Genomic DNA, 23189 nt, shown 5'->3' with positions numbered 1-23189 from the left:
GTCTTGGTGGGAGATCCAAGATGGCCGAATAGGAACAGCTCTGGAGTGCAGTTCCCAGGGAGAACAACGCAGAGGGTGAGTGATCACCGCATTTCCAAATGAGTTTTTACTGCCCACAGACCAGGGAATTCCCAGGCTGAAAAGTGCCACGAGTTTCTAGAATGGCTGTTTCAGTTGGCGCTGTGGGTCTTCACCCAAAAACTCACACAAATCTGGGCAGCTATTTCAACTGGCGTCTGGAACGCCTGTGAGACAGAGCCATCCAGTCAACTGAAAATATGGGGGCTGAAACAGGGAGTCAGGTGATCTGGCTCAGTGGGTCCCACTCCAACAAAGACCAGCAATCTGAAACGTTCTGGGTTGAGAGGTTTGCAGCAAGCACAGCTGGACCCAGGATGGCCCAGCTTGGTGCAGGGAAGGGCGTCAGCCCTTGCCGAGGCTGTCCACCATACTGAGGCTGTCCACCATACTGAGGCAGTCCACCACTAATGAGGCAGACTGCCATTACCAATGCAGTTCTAACTGTACCTCTGTAAACAAAACCACAAAAAGTTCAGGCAGCAGCTGGAAGAGCCCACAACAGCTCAGCAATGTCGCTGCTGGCAGACTGACTAGACTACCTCCTTGCTGAGCAAGGCATCTCAGAAAAAAGGCAGCATGTGAGGAACTAATATATAAAGCCCCACCTTCCCAGGACAGAGCACCTGGGAAAAACGACAGTTAAGAGTTCCGCTGCAGTAGACTTAAACATACCTGCCCAGCAGCTCTGAACAGAATAGAGCTCTCAGCTCAGCAGCTGAGCTCCTATAAGGGACAGACTGTCTCCTCAAGCAGCTCCCTGACGCCCGTATGTTCAAAGAGACACCTCATAAAGAAGAGTTCAGGCTGACATCTGGCGCATATCATTCTGGGACAAAGAAAACAGAAGAAACTGGCAGTAACCCTAACGGTTCTGCAGCCACCACAGGTGGATCCCCAGGCAAGCAGGGCCTGGAGTAGACCTCTAGCAGTTCTACAGCAGAGGGGTCTTTTAGTTAGAAGGAAAACTAAAAAACAGAAAGAAATAACTTCAACAACAACAAAAAGGACATCCACTGAGAGGTGGCATCTGAAAGTCACCAACTACAAAGACCACAGGTAGATAAATCCACAAAGATGGGAAGAAACCAGTGCAAAAAGGATGAAAACACCCAAAACCTGAATGCCTCTCCTTCTACAAGGGATCACAACTCCCAACCAGCAAGGGAACAAGGCTGGATGGAGAATGAGTCTGATGAATTGACAGAAACAGGCTTTGGAAGATGGGTAATAACACTTCTCTGAGCTAAAAAAACATGTTCTAACCCAATGCAAAGAAACTAAGAACCTTGAAAAATGGTTTGATGAAATGCTAACAAGAATAAACAGCTTAGAGAAGAATATAAATAACTTGATGGAGCTGATAAATACAATACAAGAACTTTGTGAAGCATACACAAGTTTCAACAGCTGAATTGACCAAGCAGAAGAAAGGATAATAGAGACTGAAAATCAACTCAATGAAATAAAACGAGAAGGCAAGATTAGAAAAAAAAAGTGAAAAAAAAAGAATAAAGCCTCCAAGAAATATGGAATTATGTGAAAAGACGTAATCTACGTTTGATAGGTGTACCTGAATGTGACAGAGAAAAATGAATCCAAGCTGGAAAACACTCTTCAGGATATCATCCAGGAGAACTTCCCCAACCTAGCAAGGCAGGCCAATATTCAAGTCCAGGAAATACAGAGAACACCACAAAGATATTCCTCAAGAGCAACCCCAAGGCACATAATTGTTAGATTCACCAGGGTTGAAATGAAGGAGAAAATGCTAAGCGCAGCCAAAGAGAAAGGTCGGGTTACCCACAAAGGGAAGTCCATCAGACTCACAGCAGATCTTTCGACAGAAACTCTACAAGCCAGAAGAGAGTGAGGGCCAATATTCAACATCCTTAAAGAAAAGAACTTTCAACCTAGAATTTCATATCCAGCCAAACTAAGCTTCATAAGAGAAGGAGAAATAAAATCCTTTACTAAGAAGAAACTGCTGAGAGTTTTCATCACCACCAGGCCAGCCTTACAAGAACCCCTGAAAGAAGCACTAATCATAGAAAGGAACAACCAGTACCAGCCACTCCAAAAACATACCAAAATGGTAAAGAGCATCGACACAATGAAGAAACTGCATCAACTATGGGTAAAACAACCAGCTAGCATCAATATGGCTGGATCAATTTCACACATAACAATATTAACCATAAATGTAAATGGGCTAAATGCGCCAATCAAAAGACACAGTATAGCAAATTAGATAAAAAGTCAAAACTCATCTGTGTATCCAGGAAACTCATCTCATGTGCAAGGATATACGTAGGCTCAAAATAAAGGGATGTAGGAAGATTTACTAAGCAAATGGAGAGCAAAAAAAAGCAGGAATTGCAATCCTAGCTTCTGATAAAAATAGACTTTAAACCAACAAAGATCAAAAGAGACAAAGAAGGGCATTTCATAATGGTAAAAGGATCAATGCAACAAGAAGAGTTAATGATCCTAAATATATATGCACCCAATACAGAAGCACCCAGATACAAAAAGCAAGTTCTTAATGACCTACAAAGAGACTTAGACTCCCCCACAATAATAGTGGGAGACTTTAACACTCCACTGTCAATATTAGACAGATCAACAAGACAGAAAATTAACAAGGATATCTAGATCTTGAACTCAGATCTGGACCAAGCAAACCTAATAGACATTCACAGAACTCTCCACCCCAAATCCACAGAATATACATTCTTCTCAGCACCACATCACACCTACTCTAAAATTGACCACATAATTGGAAGTAAACCACTCCTCAACAAATGCAAAAGAATGGAAATCATAACAAACAGCCTCTCAGACCACAGTGCAACCAAATTAGAACTCAGGATTAAGAAACTAACTCAGAACCGCACAACTTCGTAGAAACTGAACAACTGGCTCTTGAATGTTGACTGGATAAACAATGAAATGAAGGCAGAAATAAAAATGCATTGAAACCAATGAGAACAAAGACACAAAGTACCAGAATCTCTGGGACACATTTAAAGCAGTGTCTAGAGGAAAATTTATAGCAATAAATGCCCACATAAGAAGCAAGGAAACCTCTAAAATCAACACCTTATCAAAATTGGAAGAGCTAGAGGAGCAAGCTCAAAAAAACTCAGAAGCTAGCAGAAGACAAGAAATAACTAAGATCAGAGCAGAACTGAAGGAGACAGAGATACAAAAACCCTCCAAAAATTAATAAATCCAGGAGATGGTTTTTTAAAAGGATCAACAAAATAGACAGACCGCTAGCCTGATTAATAAAAAAGAGAGAAGTATCAAGTAGACACAATAAGAAACAATAAAGGGGATATTACCTCAGATTCCACAGAAATACAGACTACAATCAGAGATTACTCCAAACTCTATGCACATAAACCAGTAAACCTGGAAGAAATGGATAAATTCCTGGACACTTGCACCCTCCCAAGCCTAAACCAGGAAGAAGTCAAAACCCTGCATAGACCAATAACAAGGGCTCAAATTGAGCCTACAAACCAAGAAAAGCCCAGGTCCAGATGGGTTCACAGCCGCATTCTACCAGACATACAAAGAGGAGCTTCTGAAACCACTCCTTCAGAAACTATTCCAACAATACAGAAAGAGGGAATCCTTCCCAAATCATGTTACAAGACCAACATCATCCTGATACCAAAACCCGGCAGAGACTCAACAAAAACAGAAAACTTCAGGCCAATATGATGGCCTTCATCTATGATGAACATAGATGCAAAAATCTTCAATAAAATACTGGCAAACCAATTGGAACAGCACATCAAAAAGCTTATCCACCACGATCAAGTAGGCTTTATACCAGGGATGCAAGGCTGGTTCAACATATGCAAGTGTATAAACGTAATCCACCACATAAACAGAACCAAAGACAAAAACCACATTATCTCAATAGATGCAGAGAAGGCCTTCGACAAGATTCAACAGCGCTTTTTGCTAAAAACTCTCAATAAACAATAAAACATATGTCAATATCAATGGAACTTATCTCAAACTAATAAAAGCTATTTACGACAAACCCACAGCCAGTATCATATTGAATGGGCAAAAACTGGAAGTATTCCCTTTGAAATCTGGCACTAGCCCTCTCTCACCACTCCTATTCAATACAGTATTGGAAGTTCTAGCCAGAGCAATCAGGCAAGAAAAAGAAATAAAGGGTATTCAGTTAGGAAAGGAGGAAGTCAAATTGTCTCTATTTGCACACAACATGATTGTATATTTAGAAGACCCCTTTGTCTCAGCCCAAAATCTCCTGAAACTGATAAGCAACTTCAGCAGTCTCAAGATACAAAATCAATGTGCAGAAATCACAAGTATTTCTACACACCAATAACAGACAAACAGAGATCCAAATCAAGAGCAAACTCCCATTCATAATTGCTACAAGGAGAATCAAATACCTAAGAATATAACTAACGAAGGATGTACAGGACCTCTTCAAGGAGAACTACAAACCACTGCTCAAGGAAATAAGAGAGGACATAAACAGATGGAAAAACATTCCATGTTCATGGTCAGGAAGAATCAATATTGTGAAAATGGCTATACTGCCCAAAATAATTGATAGATTCAATGCTATTCCCATCAAGCTACCTATGACCCTCTTCACAGAACTGGAAAAACCACCTTAAACTTCAAATGGAACCAAAAGAGAGCCCACATAGCTAAGACAATACTAAGCAAAAAGAACAAACCTGGAGGCATCCCACTACCTGACTTTATACTACAAAGCTATAGTATTCAAAACAGCATGGTACTGGTACCAAAACAGAGATATAGACCAGTAATCAAAACAGCATGGTACTGGTACCAAAACAGAGATATAGACCATGGTACTGGTACCAAAACAGAGTTATAGACCATCATGCCACCTGACTTTAAACTATACAACAGGCTATAGTAATCAAAACAGCATGGTACTGGTACCAAAACAGAGATATAAACCATGGTACTGGTACCAAAACAGAGATATGGACAGAGTCCTCAGAGGCAACACCACACATCTACAATCATCTGATCTTTGACAAACCTGACAAAAACAAGAATCAGGAAAGGATTCCTCGTTTCATAAATGGTTTTGGGAAAACTGGCTAGCCATGTGCAGAAAACAGAAACTGAACCCCTTCCTGACACCTTACACTAAAATTAACTCCAGATGGATTAAAGACTTAACCATAAGACCTAACACCATAAAAACCCTAGAAGAAAACCTAGGCAAAATCATTCAGGACATAGGTATAGGCAAGGACTTCATGACTAAAACACCAAAAGCACTGGTAACAAAAGCCAAAAGAGACAAATGGGATCTAATTAAACTCCAGAGCTTCTGTACAGCAAAAGAAGCAATCATTAGAGTGAACTGGCAACAAACAGAATGGAAAAATTTTTTGCCATCTACCCATCTGACAAAAGGCTAATACCCAGAATCTACAAAAACGGAAACAGATTTACAAGAAAAAAACAAACTCATTCAAAACCGGGCAAGGGACATCAACGGACACTTTTCAAAAGAAGACATATATGAGGCCAACAAACATGAAAAAATGGTCATCATCACTAGTCATTAGAGAAATGCAAATCAGAACCACACTGAAATACCATCTCATGCCAGTTACAATGGCAATCATTAAAAAATCTGGAAACAACAAATGCTGGAGAGGATGTGGAGAAAAAGAAACACTTTTACACTGTTGGTGGGAGTGTAAATTAGTTCAACCATTGTGGAAGACAGTGTGGTGATTCCTCAAAGACCTAGAAATAGAAATTCCATTTGACCCAGCAATCCCATTACTGGGTATATATCCAAAGGATTATAAATCATTCTATTATAAAGACACATGCACACGTATGTTCACTGCGGCACTGTTTACAATAGCAAAGACCTGGAACCAACCCAAATGCCCATCCACGATAGACTGGGCAAGTAGAATGTGGCACGTATACACCATGGAATACTACGCAGCCATAAAAAACGATGAGTTTGTGTCCTTTGTAGGGGCATGGATGAATCTGGAAACCATCATTCTCAACAAACTGACACAAGAACAGAAAACTGAACACCACATGTTCTCACTCATAGGCAGGTACTGAACAATGAGAACACATGGACACAGGGAGGGGAGCATCACACACTGGGGTGTGTTGGGGCGACTAAGGGAGGGATAACATGGGGAGAAATGTCAGATATAGGTGATGGGGGGATGGAGGCAGCAAACCACATTGACATGTATGTACCTATGTAACAATCTTGCAGGATCTGCACAGGTACCCCAGAACTTAAAGTACAATAAAGAAAATACATAAAAATAAATAAAAATAAAGCTGTCTCACAAGTGATGTATATACACATACTATGCAAATTTATCTACCACGTTTGAGTGACCTGATTCTAAACATTGATAATGAAAGACATAAACAATAATGCATAGATGCCTAAGATTAAATATAAAATATAAAGATTTTTTAAAAAGACAAAAAATGGAGGAAAGGAATCATCATCTATAAAACTATATGCATTATTTACCAAAAAAAAAAAAAAAAAAAAGAGAGAGAGAGAGAGGTACCTGAATCAGTATTTGCAAATGTAAGTGGTGCTTCAAAAGCATTTGCTTCAAATTGGGATGAAGAGTTAATTACTTCTGATTTTTGGTCTTTCTGTATTTTTTTTCCTTGATAAGATGTTTCATCATGTATAGCATAAATAAACTTATTTGTTTTCTTTTTCAAAGTGGATATTAGACCTGCATTCTTCAAAACTACAGAAGTCTGTGTGATAGAGGCTGGCCAGCTTCCATTATCAATTGAATCTGGACATAAGGTATCCTCCTTCCATGAGCAAACAGTATGTATTTCTAGTCTACTTTCAGAGGCTTCAGTTTCTTTTTTAACGTTTGGATCACTCATACTACCAGAAAAACTTGCACTCAAAGTCTCTTTAGGCGATTCTCTTATTCTGAATATGGACTTTTTGATACCCTGAAAAGAGGAAGCCACCAGAGGATTTCCAGATGTTGCCTGCTTTACTGCAAGAATGTGGTCTCCATCAGATTCAAGATGCTGCTCTTCATCTTTCTTATTTACCATTCTCTCCTCATTTAATGGCTTCTCTGATTTTGGGAGACTGGAAATATCTGACAAAGAATTCTCTGAAGTAAGAAAATCTTTCTTTCTTTCATTCTCTGCATCTAATAGGTTTTTTTCTGAATTACTTTGGTCACAAGAAGAAATATGTAATAGGGGTATTATCTCCATCTGGGTTCCATGTAGACCGGAAAGGGTTAGTTGAGACCTTTCATAGGCCAAAGATGGTACAACTTCCTTGGAGATTTTGTCACTTGCACTCTCAAAGAGCTTCTGATTTGCTACATTTGAATCTAATGGATCAGTATCATTTGGTTCTAGCTCAGATACAAAGGAGTACTTTTCTTTCACTTGGCTTTTAGATTTTTCACATTCATCAGTGTTTGCTTCATAGATTTTTTTCCTAGTCTTCTCAGTTCTTACTTTTTGTAAATTTCTTTTTCTACATTTAGAAAAACATAATGAAAAACTATCTTCTTCGGAAGTATCTACAATTGTTTCATATACTTCATCTTCTAGGACATTTGGCATTGACTTTCCAATGTAGTCTTTAGAGCTATTTACTTTACCAAATGAATTCCCTAATGTTTTTCCAAATCCTGTTAAATTATAAAACAGAAGCATGTTAATAACATTTTACAAGCCATACTGTTATTCTCACAACCTTTCTCATAGAAATAGTATATATACAGGATATACTAAATATTATATGTCAGTATTTAAAGTCAGTTATTCTGAGCGCTAGATATTTTATTTTTTTGGCTTGTAAAAAAGAACAGAACCCCTTCTGTTCTTCTGGTAAAGCCTGATTCCCCTCATTCCAATGAATCCAAAGCCATTTAGTCTAACACCAATCCCTAAAAATCTTTCTTTAGCAGCTCTATGCAAGTTTAATTCAGTGAGTTTTACTCACCGAATCTTATTATATGTACAATTAAATATTCTAAGATCTATCAAAACAGATGTTCCAAATCAATTTTGTGGCCCTATAACAAGAGTAAATCTAATTTTACGTATGCATATACATACATACATGATACCACACACACGAAAACAGGTATCAAATCCTACAGAGTTATACAGACGTACACACATACTAAGAAAAATGCAATATATTCCAAGACCTGATTAGGTAAACTATGGCATATCTAAGCCACATTTGCTTTCTAATTAGAAAAAAAACCCCTCCTATTTTGTTAATTATATACCTTAATGTCTCTGAAAATTTTTAATAGGTTTTGTTTTGCGTCACAACCACATATTGAAAAGCACTGTCTTCTACAATACTTAAATACTGTCATCTAAATCAAATTCATTTCTCCTTTTTTCCATTGAGACAGGGTCTCACTCTGTCACGCAGGTGGGAGTGCAGCAGCACAAACACAGCTCACTGCAACCTTGACTTCCTGGGCTCAAGTGATCCTCCCACCTCAGCCTCCTGAGTAGCTCGGATCATAGGCACATCAAGTTAGTTTCTACCCTCAATACTTTGAGATAAAATACTTCAGTGGTCAAGAAAGAAAAAGTAATGTATTTTCTCTTTAAGAAAAGAGGAGCAATCTTTCAATGGTGCCAATTAACAATAGTACTTCTGGATGGGCACACTGGCTCACACCCATTTGATACCAGCCTGGCTAACATGGTGAAACTCCATCTCTACTAAAAATACAAAAATTGACCGGGTGTAGTGCTGCATGCCTGTAATCCCAGCTACTTAGGAGGCTGAGGAAGGAGACTCGCTTAAGCATGGGAGGCGGAGGTTGCACTGAACCGAGATAATGGTGACAGAGCAAGATTCAGTCACAAAACAAAAACAAAAAACCAGTAGTTCAACTAAGCAGAAAACTTACCATGACATGTAGCTTCTCTTTGATTTGTGTTTTCACTGTCTGTCACAGATGGGATAAATCTACTGTTTTTCTTCAGACTTTCATCATGGTTAGAAAAACAGCATTTCACAATCTGCAAAAATTATAGTTTAAAATCACTAGTATAAAAACCGTCAATGCACACATAGTAGTAGACCCCCGTTATCCATGGTTTCACTTTTGGAAGGAAGTAATTAATAAGTTTTAAATTGTGTGCCATCTGAGCAGTGTGATGAAATCTTGCACCATTAGGATGTGAAAATCATAGGAAAGGAAAATGAAAATGGAGGAAAAAAAAAATTGCACCATCTTGCTCCATTCCACTTGGGACGTGAATCATCCCTTTGTCCAGCGTATTCATGCTGTATATGGTACCCACCTGTTAGTCACTTAGTAGTTGTCTTGGTTATCAGATCAGCTATTGTGTTATCATAAGGCCTGTGTTCAAGACACCCTTATTTTACTTAACAGTGGCCCCAAAGCACAAATGTAATGATGCTGGCAATTCAAATATGCCAAAGAGAAATCATAAAATGCTTCCTTTAATTGAAAGAGTGAAAGTTCTCAACTTAAGGAAAAAAATCGTACTGCTGAGATCTATGGTAAGAACAAATCTATCTGTGAAATTGTAAAAAAGAAAGGCATATGAGCTGGTTTTGCTGTCACACCTCAAACTACAAAAGTTATGGCCACACAGTGCATAAGTGCTTAGGTAAAATAGAAAGGGTATTACATTTGTAGGTGGAAGACAGGAACAGATTGTTTTGACTGACAGCAACACATTATGCCAGAAGCATAGAGCCTATACAAAAACTTCATCAAGGGATCCCTGAAATAAATGACACCAAGCCATTTACTGCAAGTAAGGGATGGTTACATGGATTCAATAATAGGTTTAGACTGAAAAATATGAAAATTATTGGAGAGGCCACATCTGCTGATGAAGCTGCTGCCACATCAGTACAGAACAAGATATTCTGAGAGAGGCAACATTCACATAACTTTTATTACAGCATTTTGCTATACTTGCTCTATTTTATTATTATTGTTAACCTCTTATTGTGCCTAATTTATGAATTAAACTTTATTACAGGGTATGTACTCATAGGAAAAAAAATTACAGATGTGTGTATATATATATAAATACTATATATGTAAATACTATACATATTACATAAATACTATACATATTTTATATACATATATATTTAGAGGGTTCTGTACTATCTAAGGTTTCAGGCATTCACTGGGGGATACTGGAATGCATCCCCCATGAATAAGAGGGAACCTCTGTATACATGTAACTTAAATAGAGACAGCAGAGTTTCACAGGAAACTCTGTGAATAGCATATAGGATCAGGTTTAGAGACTTTCTCAAAGGCTTAGCTAAATTACAGAGTAGGAAATTTAAAATGTAAGATAAATAATTTAACAAGGCATTCCAAAATTGTTAGCCATTTCAACAGTCTATTTGTCATATTTACTTACAGCAGTAGTATCATGAGGAAATACAGTTTCAGATGCTTCCTCATTTCTGACTGTAAGATAAAAATTCATGTGTATTGTATATTATCAGTAGAATGCAAAAACTTATTTTTTGTCAGACATCAAAAAACCACATCTACTATTTGATTAAATGATACATTTGAAACAAAATGAACTGACTCAAGCACTCAAGTATAGTAATTAGAAAGGTCAATCAACACAGTGAATAAACTGTACTTCATTAGTAGCACTCAAAAGGTAGTAAGATAGGGTTTGGTGATCATGACTTTATGGTAATACTGTCCACAATGAGTTGGAAAATCAGATGATGCTATGAGGTTATGACTTAAAAGCTAAAGCTTGGAGACTTTAGTATTTATACTACAGTTTAAAGGCATACTGTATGTTAAACACGTCTTTTCAAAATGATTCTACCCATATTATTTCTCCTAATAGGTTAAGTTACTCCCAGCTTAAGAGGTATCAAAATGGAATGTTATTTTGCTAGAATAAACAAAATATAATATTGGTTTGGGAATAAATTAAGCTCAAGCTTTGAGTACAACCTAGTTTTATACACACACACACACACACACACACACACACTTTATGACTGCACACACATACAGGCACACAAATGTTAAGGAAGTTTTACAAAACAAACTTTACTATGTGTAGGACTGCTGGGTAAAATACAGGACACCTCATTACATTTGAATTTCAGATAAAATACAGGACACTTCATTACATTTGAATTTCAGATAAAGAATAATTTTTTAATGTTAAGTATGTCTCAAGAATTATTCACTCTTTATCTGAAGTTCAAATTTAACTAGATATACTGTATTTTTAATTTTCTAAACCCTAACTGTAATAGATGTACTCAGAATTTTCATTTCATTTAAAAAGAGCACATAGTACTCACAAAATAAGTTTCACAACTATTAATAGGTCATAATCTGCAATTTGAGAATGAATGATCTAGCCAGTATCTTCTTAGGAATAAAAAAATGTGGCTGAAGTGGGTGGATCACTTGACGTCAGAAGTTTGAGACCACCTGGTCAACACAGAGAAACCCTGTCTCTACTAAAAAATACAAAAATTAGCCAGGAGTGGTAGTGGGTGCCTGTAATCCCAGCTACCTGGGAAGCTGAGGCAGGAGAATCGCTTGAACCTGGAAGGCAAAGGTTACAGTGAGCCGAGATCGTGCCACTGCACTCCAGCATGGGCAAGAGAGAGTGACTCCACCTCAAAAAAAAAAAAGAAAAAAGGAAAAAGAAAAAAAAAGTTGAATATTTACTTTTTTCCTCTTATTATCCAATCTTTCATACTTTGCCTATAAACTGTGATACGTTTGTTCAGATGAACTTCCAAATACTTGTTTGTACTATAATCACATTTATTTACAGACATTTATTTAAATTCATACATTTATTATCTTATAAAAATAAAAAAGAATGGTCACAGGTGGGCATGGTGGCTCATGCCTGTAATCCTAGCACTCTGGGAGGCCAGAGCAGGCAGACTGGTTGAGCCCAGGAGTTTGAGACAATATGGTAGCATCCATTTCTCTACAAAAAAATTTAGCCAAGACGGTAGTACACTGGTGGTATAGCACCTGTAGTCTCAGATACTCGGAAGGCTGAGAGGCAGAAAGATTAATTGAGCCTGGGAGGTTGAGGCTGCAGTGAACTGTGACCATGCAACTGCATTCCAGCCTGGGCAAAAGAGAAGAACCTTGTCTCAATTTAAAAAAACCACACAAACACAAAGGCTGGGTGTGGTGGCTCACGTCTATAATCCCAGCACTTTGGAAGGCAGAGGCAGGAGGATCACCTGAGGTCGGGAGTTCGAGACCAACCTGACCAACATGGAGAAACCCTGTCTCTACAAAATTAGCTGGGCGTGGTAGTACATGCCTGTAATCCCAGATACTCGGGAGACTGAGGCAGGAGAATTGCTTGAACCTGGGAGGTGGAGGTTTCAGTGAGGGGAGTTTGCACTCCAGCCTGAACAAGAATGAAACTCAGTCTCAAAAAAAAGGTCACAACCTTTCAAATACTAAGTCATGAGTAGCCAAACCTCAGCTACTCAAGAGTTTTTAAGTAGTTTTACAACAGGATTTTTTTTTTGAGACAGAATCTTACTCTGTCACCCAGGCTGGAGTGCAATGGCACAATCTCGGTTCACTGTAACCTCTGCCTCCTGGGTTCAAGCAATTCCCATGACTCAGCTCCCCAGTAGCTGAGATTACAGGTGTGTGCTACCACGCCTGGCTAATTTTTGTATTTTTAGTAGTGACAGGGTTTCACCACATTGGCCAGGGTGGTCTCAAACTCCTGGCCTCCTGTGACCTGCCTTTCTCAGCCTCCCAAAGTGTTGGGATTACAGGCGTGAGCCACTGCAACCAGCCTACAATAGGAAATATTTCTAGGTCCTAGTAACAGAAACTATGGTGAGACTGCAAAGAGTTTACAGTTTAATGAATGGATAAATTAAATATTGCAGTTTATCACATAGTTGTGTAAATTACGATTGTGGAATTTAAGACCTCAATTCAGTACTACTGGCAATACAGACCTGTAGAACACATTTAAGGAGAGAGAACAAAAGCTTATTTAATGCTGCTTTAATGCCCACATTACTGCAATCATTTGTAAAATAAAATTCAGTCACACCAAATACTGCCCCTTAAATGCTTATGTAGGCTGGTAAAGGAATATTTATAGGCTATTCTACATTAATGACACAGTACTAAAACATAATGCTTGAGATCGGTGGTCAGAATACTACTTACTGTTTTTGTATTTATCCCAATCTACACAATGTAATAAAATTATTGTGAATTACTAACACATCTATCAAGACGGATTATCTAATATTTTTAAGAGAAGTATTAGAGATAACAATTATCAACCTCATCTGCTCTTTCTTATAAACACACATTTGATAGTATTACCTATGAGCACAGTAGAACTAAGGGAGGGTGGTGTGGCTAACGAACTTGACCAAGACATATCAGGATCCACCTCAGCTCCTAGACTTTCAGAAATATGTTTTGGTGTCTGATGACCCTGGGAAGAAAGAATATACTTTTTGTAGCAATGTCCTGATCATTAAGGATATTTTTTCATTCACTCTTTATTTCACTTATCATTTACTGAATGCCTATATGAGGCTGAATGCTAGGTATAGATTTGTAAATCTCAGGGCAAAGGTAAAACACTATTGTTAAATTTTCAATTACTACATCACAAAAATAAACCAGGGAGAATATTTACCTTCACAAACTTTGGTGTGTGAAACAAACTCCCACATACTACTGGGGGTAAAAAAGGGGAAAATTGTTAAGTTTCATTTTTATTAACATTTCTAGTATTCTAAAAATAAAAAGGATTGTTTTAATCATACCTGACTTATCTCTTTGTGGTGTTACATGTGTACATTGCAGAACAGGACTAAAATAAAACAAAACAAATCCCTTGTGTCATTTAAAAACAACGGGCAAAAACTAGTTAATCTTATTTTTAAAAGAAGAGTCTCAATCATATAAAGTGTTGGAATATTACTTTTAGATAGTTTATATTACTTTTTAAAAAGTAAATCTCTCATGAAGCATTAAGTAATTACCAAGTGATGTTTATAATGCCAACATATATGTACTCACAAACTTCAGCTGCTGGAAATTGCATATTTTAAATTCAAAAATTTTGTAAAGTAAATTGTATTCTCTCCAAAGATAAAAAGTACACAGCTTATTTTAAATTGGTAATTCAAGGAATGACTTACTGCTTTTCACCATTGATATTTTTGTTACTTAAAAAGTCACAGAATATACAGAAAACCAACCAATTCAACATCACAAGAACAATTTATATGTTTCTAATGTAAAAATTATTCTATTAAAGGGCTCAACCTAAAAGGTTATTTGAAAATATAAGATCTTTCACTAGGCTCTCAGCCAAAATATCAGCATAAAAATCAGATTCATCTTTATAAAACAAATATACGTAGGAAAGTGTTTCATTTAAATATTTTAACATAACAGCTTCATCATACCTTTCACTGAGACAAGAATTTAGAAGTGGACAGGTAACATCATCTGTTTGATCCATTTTAGCTTTCACTGTGCGAGGACTTTTATGTCTACCATTGGGAACCTTCCTTCCTGAAACAGTACAATTATTCAGTGAGGATGTATATATTCTAGATTATAAATTTTCATTCTTTGGAAATATTTAAAAGCAAAAAGTCTCATCTATACTGGGAAGGAGAATGTATAAGGAGTTGTCAGAAGAGGTTTTTCAGAGGTTTGTTGATTACCCCACAAAAAAGAAGCACAGTGGCTTATAATCCTAGGGCTTTGGGAGGCTGAGGTTGGAGGCTTGCTTGAGGCAGGATTTCAAGACCAGCCTGAGCGACACAGTGAGACTCTGTCTCTACAAATAAAAAGCTGGGGGCTGGGTGTGGTGGCTCATGCCTGTAATTCCAGCACTTTGGGAGGTCAAAGCAGACGTATCACCTGAGGTCGGTAGTTCAAGAGCAGCCTGACCAACATGGAGAAACCCTATTTCTACTAAAAATACAAAATTAGCTGGGCGTGGTGGTGTGTGCCTGTAATCCCAGTTACTTGGGATGCGAGGCAGGAGAATCGCTTGAATAGCGGAAGTTGAGGTTAGAAAAGATCACATCATTGCACTCTGGCCTGGGCAACAAGAGCGAAACTCAATTTCAAAAAAGAAAGCTGGATGTGGTGATATACCTTAGTACATGCTCTTATAATATATCACACTAGTATATTTATTTCTGTGGAAGTAACCAAGATGTCCTCACAAGATGTGCTTATAAGACTGAGTACTTAGAGGTCAAAGGACATCTTATTCACATTTGTATCCTTAATGCCAAGCAGATTGCCAGGAACAAGTAAGCAATAATATTTGCTGAACAGATGACTCCCTTATTCATTTCTATGAATGTTACTACTACTGTGCTCTAACCATGCTTTGCCCTTACTGTAATTAAGGCATTTGTCTCTATCTCCTAGACCACTGCAAATCTCCTGATTTTCCTATCTCCAGTTTTCCCTTTCTATAGGGATCATTCAGGTAGTTTAAAATGTAAACTAATGGGCATCATTTCCAAAAATGACAAATCTAGAGATTCAGAATGGGGCCTGGAATCTGCCCTTTCAATGAGCACTCTAGAAAATTCTAATGGCACAGGCATGACATTTTGAAAAATGTTATCTCCAAAGACTGCTGCCTGATCATTAGGCTTCCTAAAGCAAATATACTAGTACTAATACTCTACAAATATTTACTGAATCCTATGTATACCATTTGATATCCAATAACATGCATGAAAATATGTGCCCATTACCTATGTTCCCTTTGTACATGCACTCCCTATTGTCATGAATTTCTTTCAAAGCATGTATCACACTATAATTGTTTATGTATGTCTCCTTCAGTAGAAGTTCAATGAGGGCAGATAGAAAATATTTCTCAGAAGCAGAAATAAGCCAAGATCTGAAAGATAAGCATGCAAATTAGCTAGACAAAAAATAGGGAAGAAGAAAGTAAGTTGCGAGTAGAGGTTACAATATGTATGAAGAGCCAAAGAGCATGGTGGTTTTGATAGTGAAAATAAATTCAGTAGGAATGAACGGTAACTGAAGACAGGTGAGAGGATACATATGGCAAGCTGAGCCAAGAGTAAATCAGGGGCCTGATCACAAAGGACCTAGTAAGCCATATCAAGTTTGGATTTTGCTATAAGGACAAAGGAAAGTGATCAAAGGCTTGACACAATAAGTAGCATGATTAAATTTGCATGTGACTTCTCTGCTCAACAACCAGTTAAATAAATTCAATTTCTTTAGCTTGGCATTCAAGCCTGACTTTAGTCTGCCTTTTTGTCTCATCCACTGGTCCCTTTCAGACACAAAACAACCAAAGCTAACCTGAATTACATGCTATTTCCTGAACAAACTACATATTCTTCCTCATGTTGTTCCCGCTGCTTAGAACACTATCGCTCTTCCATATCTTCAAATTTATTAATCTCACCTGTCCTTCAAGGTTCAACTCAAAGGAATAATTGCCTAAATCTGTCCAATACTATTTGCTCTTTCTTCTCAACTCTCATTGTATTTTTTTCTATTTTTCTCTTGGCATTTGGTACATTCAGCCTTATACTATACTTTATCTGTGTACTCCTTATTCCCCTTTCCTAGACAGTAATACTCTGAGGAAAAGACAAAGTTCATTACTTATGTGAAGTAGGTAATAATTACTTAAATGACTGAATTTATAATCTTATTACATAATTGCTTAGAAACATGTGGCACCTATGCTAGGGAAACTCCTTCGAAATCATGATACTTATAGTATACTGATAAAATAATCTCTGTCCTCTGTGATAGCCTGCAGAAATATAGTTTAGTTTGATTAATATCAAAACAAGTCCTAGGTTATCTGGCATAAGACATAATTCAGCAAATCTCAGTTGGCAAATTCATCAAAGGAAGGGTGAAACAGAACACCTACTACATACCTACATTATTTCATTTAACCCAAACCTGTAAGATATTATTTTCATCATCTCCATTTTTCAAGCAAGGAAAATGAGGCCAGAGAGACTGATTTGCCCAGCATGATACAATTAATGAATGAGCTGAGATTTTAACACAGGTTTGCCTGAATTCCTAGTTTATAGTTCTCCCCAGTCTACCATATCATATTACTTACCTAAGTCTAATCTGAATTTATCTAATTCTTTTACAGGAGATTGATACGGTGGCAGAGTCAGCCCTTGCTCTTTGAATATTATTGGAGTTGAAGCCAGTTGATTATAAGAGGGTTTCCTTTGTGGAGTTTTAAATATGTTTGGTTCATAAACGCTGATTTTATGTTCAGATTCTTCTGTAGGTTCAGAATTACAGGGTGAAGCTTCTGAAGAAAGTTCTTCAAACCAATTAAGGCTTATTGGTCCTATATCTATTAAAAAAAAAAAACCTCACCTTAGTTTTAACAAATGACAGACAAATTTATGACTCAGAACAGTTAAAGATCATAAGGAAAAAAATGCTTAAAATCTTGACTACGGATTACTTTTGTTAAGGCATATTAATTAAACAAGATCATTAATCCATTCGCTTACAATTTTATAGACAAGTATAACGAGTTCGTAAAAGTGACAAGATAGTATTTAACTATAATATTAAAAGCTTTTATATACTATGTATTATGTAATAGAGTTGCTTTTAAAGTAATATATATTTTTATAATATATAAATTTATAATATATATTATTTATTGGTTTCTATTTTCATTTAATTTTATTTTTTTATTCACGGTTTAGAATAAAAAACTATTCACAGATATAATTCAAATAATTCTGAAGAGTACTCAAGATGTGGCAAATCTACGGGTATGAGGAACATGTGGACTCTTACATAAAATGGGAATCTCTCTTAAAGGGAAATGACAAAATTAGTATTATGAGCTATCCATTCTCTACCATTACAGTTCAAAACTACTTTCATAACAACACTATGGAATCACTTCCCCTTTTCATGATGTTGACATTTGTACCAACAGTGCAAAGATAATGCTCGGTAAAGCTGCTGGCACATTTGCATATTTGGTGCCACAGTTATGGCAGTGGCACCAAACTAGTACTAGTAGTCATTGTATTCCTTACTACTGTGTGTCCTTGTTAAAAAAAATGCCAGTTTAACTGAAGAATGTCCTGATGAAGCACTAAAAATTAATTTTAAAGCTCAATGCTTTAGCACTTCTTTTAATAATGTGACAAAATAGGAAGCATACATAAAGCACTTCTGCATATTCAAATACAATACTGTCTAGAATAGCACTCATGGATTGAGCTGTGATCTGAACAGGCAATTTTTTTCAATGAAAAGCCATTTTAACTTGAAATGGCTAAGTTATTTCAACTTAATATGGTAGACATTTTCTCACAAATCATTTGGTAGACAAATCAATGAAGTGTGCTTGTTACTGCAAAGAAAACAGTTTGTTGCCAATGACAAAATGTGAACTCTCAAATGAAAATTAGAATTTCCAGTGGCTCAGTTCTATCCAATCTTAAAAGACTTTTCTGATGAGATTCATGGTGATATTAATGAATTGATTTTTTAAATACTGTTTAACGCAACGTATCAATATTTGGAAACTTTATATAATTCAGAACGCAATTATCTTCCAAATAATCACTGCATGATGTTGCAACATGGAAAGAATTATTGATATATCTATAAGATATTTGAAAAATCTATGCAAGTACAAGGAAAAATAGCAACAAGTAACTGAAGACTATTAAAATATTCCTTTTCTCAGCTACCTAGCTGTGTGTGGTTAAATATTTTTCATATACTTCTAATAAAATAACAGATTAGACACCGATAATTGAATCCAGGAATCCTATATTTAGCCAGACATAAAAGAGAACTGCAAAAATGTAAAAATTATTCCACTCATGTTTTCAAAAAGTTATTTTTCCTAAGAATGTTGTGATAATATGCAATGGGTTAACTTTCATTTTTTTTAAAATAAATTAATAACTTTTAAGTTCTTAGGTTTTTTTTTTTCTTTTTTTGATAGAGTTGCACTCTGTTGCCCAGGCTGGAGTGCAGTGACCCCATCTCGGCTCACTTCAACTTCCTGCTCCCGGGTTTAGGCGATTCTCCTGCCTCCGCCTCCCGAGTAGCTGGAATTACAGGCACGTGCCACCATGCCCAGCAAATTTTTTGTATTTTTAGTAGAGACAAGGTTTCACCATGCTGGTCAGGCTGGTCTCGAACTCCTGGCCTCAAGTGATCCACCCAACTCGGCCTCTCAATGTGCTGGGATTACAGGCATGAGCCACCGTGCCTGGCCTTAAACTCTTAGTTTTAAATTTATAATATTATAAGCTACATAAACAAAAGCACTTCGGGGGTCCTAGATCATTTTTAAGAGTGTAAAAATTACTGAAACCAAAAAGTTAGACAACTTCTGCCATAAAGTAACACTACTGTTTCTGACTTGTTAGTAAAGCTTTAAAAACAATTCTTCCTACTGCTAGTCAAGGGGCCAGTTTCCTCTTTATCCACTAGAGGTTCTATATCATCTCGTTAACCTGCAAACGACGATTATGTTGTTAACTGGATTTATGCATACATAAAGAACAGTTTATGGTTGTAAGCAAAACTGTGAAGTATTGGGTTTTTAGCAAGCATTTTTTAGAAAACACTTTCTCGGTTTAATTTATCAAGTTACATAAAACTTGTCAATACCTGCTTTGTTGCAGCGTGTCTTAAAAATTTCAAAAAAAGTAGGCCTCTCTTTGGATCCAATAGGCATTTTTACCTACAATATTTCTCCAACGCTTGGTAAATAAGTCTGCAAAACAGAAGATCAAAATGCACTTACACAGGGATGCACTTCTTATTATGTGACCGAGGTGAAGATCAGAAGCGCCAGACAGTTTGTCTGAGTTCTTATTCAGTCCCATCTCCTGGGACGATAACAGCTTACTCTGAGGATGGGAACATTCTACAGTTGTGCTGTTTAAACAGGTGCCACTGGCCACATTAAGCACTGGAAACGTGGCTAGTACGACTAGAGATTTTCATACGATTTAGTTTCAATCACGCTAACCAGTGACGCGTGGTTAGTGGGGACAGGGGGTTCCCGTTAAGAGACCAACACAGCCTGGTAATTCCCAATCAGCATGTCTGCGGAACGCAGCAATTACCTGGGGCTTAAGGCAGATACAGTGTGCCCAGCATTTGTAAAACACTTCCCCAAAACAGCAATATTCCGTTAAAGTGATCGTGGTTCCAATTAAAGAAAATTTCAGATGGCGACATCTGGGACAGCTGGGAGGGAGGTAACCCTGAGTGACTGGCGGAGCCCAAAGGTCGGGCTGAGGCGGGAAATGGAGACCCAGGGAAAGGGTGGGACTCAAATTTGCTTGGCGAAAATTTGCCTTCGGGACAAGGACCTTTCTCTCAGGAAGGGGTGGGGGCTGGCAGAGACAAAAGGGCTTAGAGGCCGCGGCTGCGACCGGGGGCGTGTGGCGCTCCCCCGCCACGCTGGACTGGGACTGCGGAAGACGCGCCCGTCTCCACCCCCGCTGCCACTAACCCGCTCCAGAAGTGCAGCTCCTTTTCGGCCGGAGTTGACTGACAAAAACCGCGAGGGTCACAAATCTGTCCCCTCAGGCTTCTTGCCGTGGCGACCCACCGTCGCAGAAAAGACCGGAGGCGCGGCAGAGACACAGCAGGTCCGCCTCTGCCGCCTCATTTCAGACGCTCGCGCCACAAGCCCGCGCTGACCACGTGACGCCGTGATGCGCTACGCAGCACACGCACTACCCGGAAGTCAGGCCTGGGTGGGCCGCTGTGGGTGTTTCTCAGTGTGGCGAAAGGAAATTGCTTGTCAGATGTCACAACCGTCATTCTCGGACCGAATAAAGCGGTAGCTGGAGTGTGTCTCCCCTTCTCGTTGACCCTTAAGAGTCCCAGACCACCCTTCTTAGAGGGGCCGCCCCTATGCCTACTCCAAGTCCCCGATCTCTTTCTTTTTGCTCCAGCTCCTGTTGGAGCCCCAAGGGTGAGTGCCCCTCGGGGCGTGAGTTGGGAGCTTTGAAAGACCTTTGTTCTGACCTTAAAAGGGATGTCCATTCAAGACCTGTTCCCTAAAGCGAGCCGATCTTACAAAAGCTTCAGAGTGTGCACGGTTATTTGAAATCAGAGGATTTTAGTTCCAGTAGGTGTGCTGCTCTTGGGTAGCAGGTGTTCAAGACCTCCCAGCCCGTTTCCTTGCTTGAAAAATTGTGAAACCCATCTTAACTCGCTCATGGAGTGTTAGGTACCTCGCTCGGCAGGCCTCGGTAGTATCTTTTGCATTCTTAGGATTCGGATCACGTGTCTTCCTCACAGGCTGAACTGGAAGACCTGACTTCATCTCTTGAGTTCGTAGGTTCTGTGACATGTATAATACAAGGCTGAAGAGGGTTTGTTGTAAGACCTACAAAGCCTTCAAATGGATTCAGTGAGAGTTGCTCATGGTGGCCTTGCTCCTTCTAGAAGGTGTTTCAGCAGTAAACAGAAGCAACCTTGGATTAGAAAAAGGGTGGGCTCCACTTGATTCCTTAAGTATCACTTTAGTTTTATAATCAGTATGTAGCAGGAGACTTTACTAATGCAGATAGATTCTAAAGCTTTTGCTTTAAGTCTAATTCACAAAGAAACCAAAGTCTGTGATCCTTAGTAATAATAGCACCACTTACTGAACATTTCATGAGGTAGGCATTCTGCTTTGCACTTTTAAGCAATATCATGTTTAATCTTACAGCAATCCTATAAATTGGTCAGTATTGTCAGTGCCTGGTAGTAAGACCCAGGTTTGAATTCTAGTCCATTTGACTTCATACATTTAACTAACCTGTGATTTATTTACTCTATAAATCAGAACAATTTGCTTTGTCCCCTTTTTTGGGGGCAGGGGTGTCTCACTAGGATTGGACTAATGAGAACCTGTGGCATGTCACACAAGTCTCTAAAATACATTTTCTCATTATATACACCTCCATACCTTTTTGTTTCTTGTTCTCTTTGTTCCAGGAACTTGCCATTCATTAGCTCTACCATAATAGACTTTTTAAAAACCTATTCTCTTCTAGTCCAGCTGCTCAATTTCCTATTTGTATTCAATTTACAATATGGTTTAATTTTGATTAAAAACATATTTCCAGCTGGGTGTGGTGGCTCACACCTGTACTCTGGGAGACGGAGGTGGGTAGATCACTTGAGGTCAGGGGTTCGAGACCAGCCTGGATAACATGGCAAAACCCCATCTCTACTAAAAATACAAAAATTAGCTCTGTGTGGTGGCATGCGCCTGCAATCCCAGCTACTTGGGAGGCTGAAAAGAGAGAATCGCTGGAACCCAGGAGGTAGACCCAGGAGGTTGCAGTGAGCTGAGATCATGCCACTGCACTCCCACCTGGGAGACAGAGTGAGGAGACTCCATTTCAAAAAACAAAACAAAACAAAAAACCATTATTTTCTGAGTTGTATATATATTTAATGTGCACAACATGATATTTTGATATGTGTACATAGTGAGATGATTACTACAGTCAAACAATTAACATAATTTTCTTTTGTGTGCGGTGAGAGCACCTGAAATATCTCTTTGAAAATTTCCAGTATAAAATACAGTATTGTTAACTGTAGTCATTGTGCCATACATTAGATCTCTAGACTCATTTGTTCTAACTGTAACTTTATAGGCTCTGCCCAATCTCTCTCCATGCCTCCCAACTTCCTGTCCCTGGTAACCACCATTCTACTTTCTGCTTGTATGTATTTGACTTTTTCACATTCCACATATCAGTGAGTTTAAGCAGTATTTTTCTATCTGGCTTATTTCACTTTGTGTAATATCCTTCCAGTTTCACCCAATTTGTTGCAAATGGCAGGATCTCCTGTTTTAAGGCTGAGTAATATTCCATTGTATAAATACATGCCACAATTTCTCTATCCATTTATCTGTTAACAGACACTTAGGTTGGTTCCATAACTTGGCTATTGTGAATAATGCTACAATAAACAACG

At 38.1% G+C, this 23189-nt stretch overlaps 1 protein-coding gene across 7 annotated transcripts in view; it reads right to left on the bottom strand.

Moving 5' to 3' along the window:
• Positions 1-20895, bottom strand: part of BRCA2 (BRCA2 DNA repair associated) — a 99757-nt gene extending 78862 nt beyond the window's left edge. For 3 of the 7 annotated variants that reach the window (XM_035303369.3, XM_035303372.3, XM_035303373.3), the window contains exons 1-9: positions 19996-20208; positions 17308-17556; positions 14618-14726; positions 13970-14016; positions 13840-13880; positions 13518-13632; positions 10561-10610; positions 9054-9165; positions 6687-7802 (exon numbers count right to left, since the gene is read on the bottom strand). In XM_035303369.3, coding sequence (XP_035159260.3) covers positions 6687-7802; positions 9054-9165; positions 10561-10610; positions 13518-13632; positions 13840-13880; positions 13970-14016; positions 14618-14726; positions 17308-17556; positions 19996-20077 — 1921 coding nt within the window. In that variant the 5' untranslated portion in view covers positions 20078-20208. Of the gene's footprint in view, positions 1-6686; positions 7803-9053; positions 9166-10560; positions 10611-13517; positions 13633-13839; positions 13881-13969; positions 14017-14617; positions 14727-17307; positions 17557-19859; positions 19966-19995; positions 20209-20712 lie in introns of those variants that run through there. The other 4 variants (XM_002748959.7, XM_017973028.5, XM_035303370.3 and 1 more) reach the window with 4 other exon arrangements.
• Positions 20896-23189: the final 2294 nt, after the last annotated feature.

The sequence above is a fragment of the Callithrix jacchus genome, chromosome 5 (genome assembly GCF_049354715.1).
Source record: "Callithrix jacchus isolate 240 chromosome 5, calJac240_pri, whole genome shotgun sequence".
Lineage (NCBI taxonomy): Eukaryota > Metazoa > Chordata > Mammalia > Primates > Cebidae > Callithrix > Callithrix jacchus.
Note: the sequence above shows the minus strand (reverse complement) of the source record. Positions and strands in the feature narration are given on the sequence as shown.